The sequence below is a fragment of the Lactuca sativa genome, chromosome 9, assembly GCF_002870075.4.
Source record: "Lactuca sativa cultivar Salinas chromosome 9, Lsat_Salinas_v11, whole genome shotgun sequence".
NCBI classification, from domain to species: Eukaryota; Viridiplantae; Streptophyta; class Magnoliopsida; order Asterales; family Asteraceae; genus Lactuca; species Lactuca sativa.
Genome location: NC_056631.2, coordinates 34,531,333 through 34,534,055, shown reverse-complemented (window position 1 = coordinate 34,534,055; position 2,723 = coordinate 34,531,333). Strand labels below are relative to the sequence as shown.

Genomic DNA, 2,723 nt, shown 5'->3' with positions numbered 1-2,723 from the left:
ATATTCTTACAGAATATATGTGCTATCTTTCAAGTATGAGAATGTATGAACATTATGATTTTTATTGTTTGTTTTAATTTTGAATTTGAGATAAGATGCACCTTAATCGTGGTAGAATGTATGAATGTTATGTTGTTACATGTTAGGATAGTCATTAATAGTAAATAAAAATTGTTACAAAATATCCAAAAGTGTATAACAATGTATGACAATTTTATTAAATACGATGAAATTTGAAAGCAGTAAAATAATTAAAGATGAAACTACATATAAAGATGCTAGTTAGACACGTTTTTTAAGGGGACAATTTCGTTTGTCATGGTTAGCCATCTGTTTACATAAAGTACACTTTCTCTTAGGCTTCAAACCAACTTTTTGCAGCATTTCTTTTTTTGATTTTAATATCTTGCCACGACTGCTAGTTCCCTTATTACTAACATATGATGGGTTGTCAATATCGGGAGCATCATTAGTTAATTCTACGCCTATAATCTGGTTGTAGAATGATTCTCTTGATGGCATCTCAAGGGCTGGACAATCATCTACAAATTTTTTCTTCAGCTTATTCAACTCTTCAAGGTATGACTTTAACTTCGAGGCATCATGGCTTAAAAAGGAAACACAACGATCTACGTTTGAAAAAATTTCAATAGCCGTCATATCAGAGTTAGAGTCTAGTAAAGAATTAGAAAAACGTCTTTTAAGTAATTCTGTTGGAACAACATCCCGACGCCACCGTTTCATAATGTATTCTTCAGGAATCTGCTCCATAGTATAGAACTTAAAAACACAAAATATGTGCTTACACAAAAGACCGACATGTTCGAAATGCATGCAGGTACATTTGTATGAACCATCTGTTGTTGAGTGTGCAACCTGGAATATGTATGAAAAAATATGAGTTTCAGTAATCAAGTATTGTTGGGTGATTAAAAAAAATAATTACGCATTGTTAAAGTAATAACGTACGATGTATTGGGTATCCTGTGTAAGACGATCGTAATGGTATTCGTCGATTTTGTAATCAACATCAGGACTTGATGGTTGCATTGTTGTTATGTTCTTTTGCTTCTCCAAAACAATAATTGTGTCAACATAATTATTAGAAGTAACACTCATTTGGAAACAAATGTTATCAGAATCTGATATCTCTTTCTGCACCTGATAAAATTTTTTACGAGTGTAAACCTTTGAAGCATGTGCTTCAATTGGACTAGATGTGATGAATCTAGGAAGTGTTGTAGCAGTGTTAAAGTCGTTGATAACTTGATTACGCCTTTGCCGTTCCATAACAGCCTCAAATGTCATCATAAACATTAAAAGATAAGAACCAGTAAGGGTATTGTTCTGAAACGACCAATTTTGGCCTTCCGATAATGATGTAGTTCTCATAAGACCAGACACCGATATGTGTAGCACCTGGTTCCTGCTTTGGAGTGAGAAGGAGAGAAGATCAAGAAGGAGAAGAGGAGGTCAAGCATCTTTGAGCTATCTCAGAGTGTTCACTAAGGTATGGCTCATTTTCCCCCATGTTTTCATGCTTATGGCCCCATTAAAGTCCTTCATGAACCATTTCCAAGCTTGTGTTAACTTAAGGACTCATAATAAGCAGAGTAGCTCATAGATCTAAGTGGAATCGAGCTCCAGGAGCCTGGATCTACCACCTTTATGGACCCATGTTGCTTGTTCACCCTAGATTTACCCTTTTGAGGCATTTTGAGCCCTAAATCCCTCATTGGTGAGTATCTACACGTAAAGTTGGAAACTTTACGTGTGATTCATGCTCTAGGAACCCAGATCTGTGAATGGCATGGACTGGAATCGAGCAAAACCGCGTATTTGGTGATTGCATGGCAACGACTCGGCGAGTCGTTCATCTGACTCGGCGAGTCTGCTCGCGAGTCTTCGAGTTGTCCCCTTTTTGTAGTGTCGAGTGTGAGCAGTGAGTCACGGGGTGTGACTCAGTGAGTCGGAAGCTGAACTCATCCATGGAGGAACTCGGCGAGTCAATGCCCTGACTCAGCGAGTTCAAGGCAATCTCCTTAGATCAAGAACAGACTCGGCGAGTTGTTCATACAACTCGGCGAGTCGCAGCATAAGTGTTCATCGGATGAAGATGAACTCGACGCCTTGTTCATACAACTTGGCGAGTAGGATGAAGGACTTGAATATCAGTTTAGAAGGAGAACTCGTCGAGTCATCGTCTAACTCGACGAGTAGAAACGGGATTCAGGACAATCGTTTGGGTAGGGACTCGACGAGTTGGAGAGCCAACTCGACGAGTCGAGTCAACTGAAAGTTGACTCTGACTTTGACTTAGGGCATGATCAGGGGTAAAATGGTCATTTTACCCAAAGGACAGTTAGCGGTGTTTGATTGAGTATGTTGTGGGAATTACAGCCAGAGGATTTCCGGAGCAGCAGCAGCAGCAGTAGATAGTCAGTTCCCGATCAGATCAGCGGCTACTTTGAGGTGAGTTACCTTCCAGTAGCGGTGGGTCTAAGGCCACAATGCCGACCCACCAGTAGGAGACGTATGATAGATGATTGTCTCTGTGATATCATCTAGGTTTGCTACTACCTGATATGTTATATGCTAGCATGATATGTTATATGTGATAGTAGTATAGTTCGGTTGTTAGGACCGGAGGGTAGTCAGACACCCCAGATACGTCTGACAGTATGTGATGTTATGTTTATATGCTAGCATGATCTGTTATATGA

The 2,723-nt window shown here is 39.5% G+C and overlaps 1 protein-coding gene across 1 annotated transcript; it reads right to left on the bottom strand.

Moving 5' to 3' along the window:
- Positions 1-282: 282 nt before the first annotated feature.
- On the bottom strand, positions 283-1,392 carry LOC128128904 (uncharacterized). The gene is made up of 3 exons (XM_052767656.1): positions 947-1,392; positions 807-876; positions 283-762 (listed from the first exon to the last, which is right to left on the bottom strand). The coding sequence occupies exons 1-3, from the start codon at positions 1,390-1,392 to the stop codon at positions 283-285; spliced, it is 996 nt and encodes a 331-aa protein (XP_052623616.1).
- Positions 1,393-2,723: the final 1,331 nt, after the last annotated feature.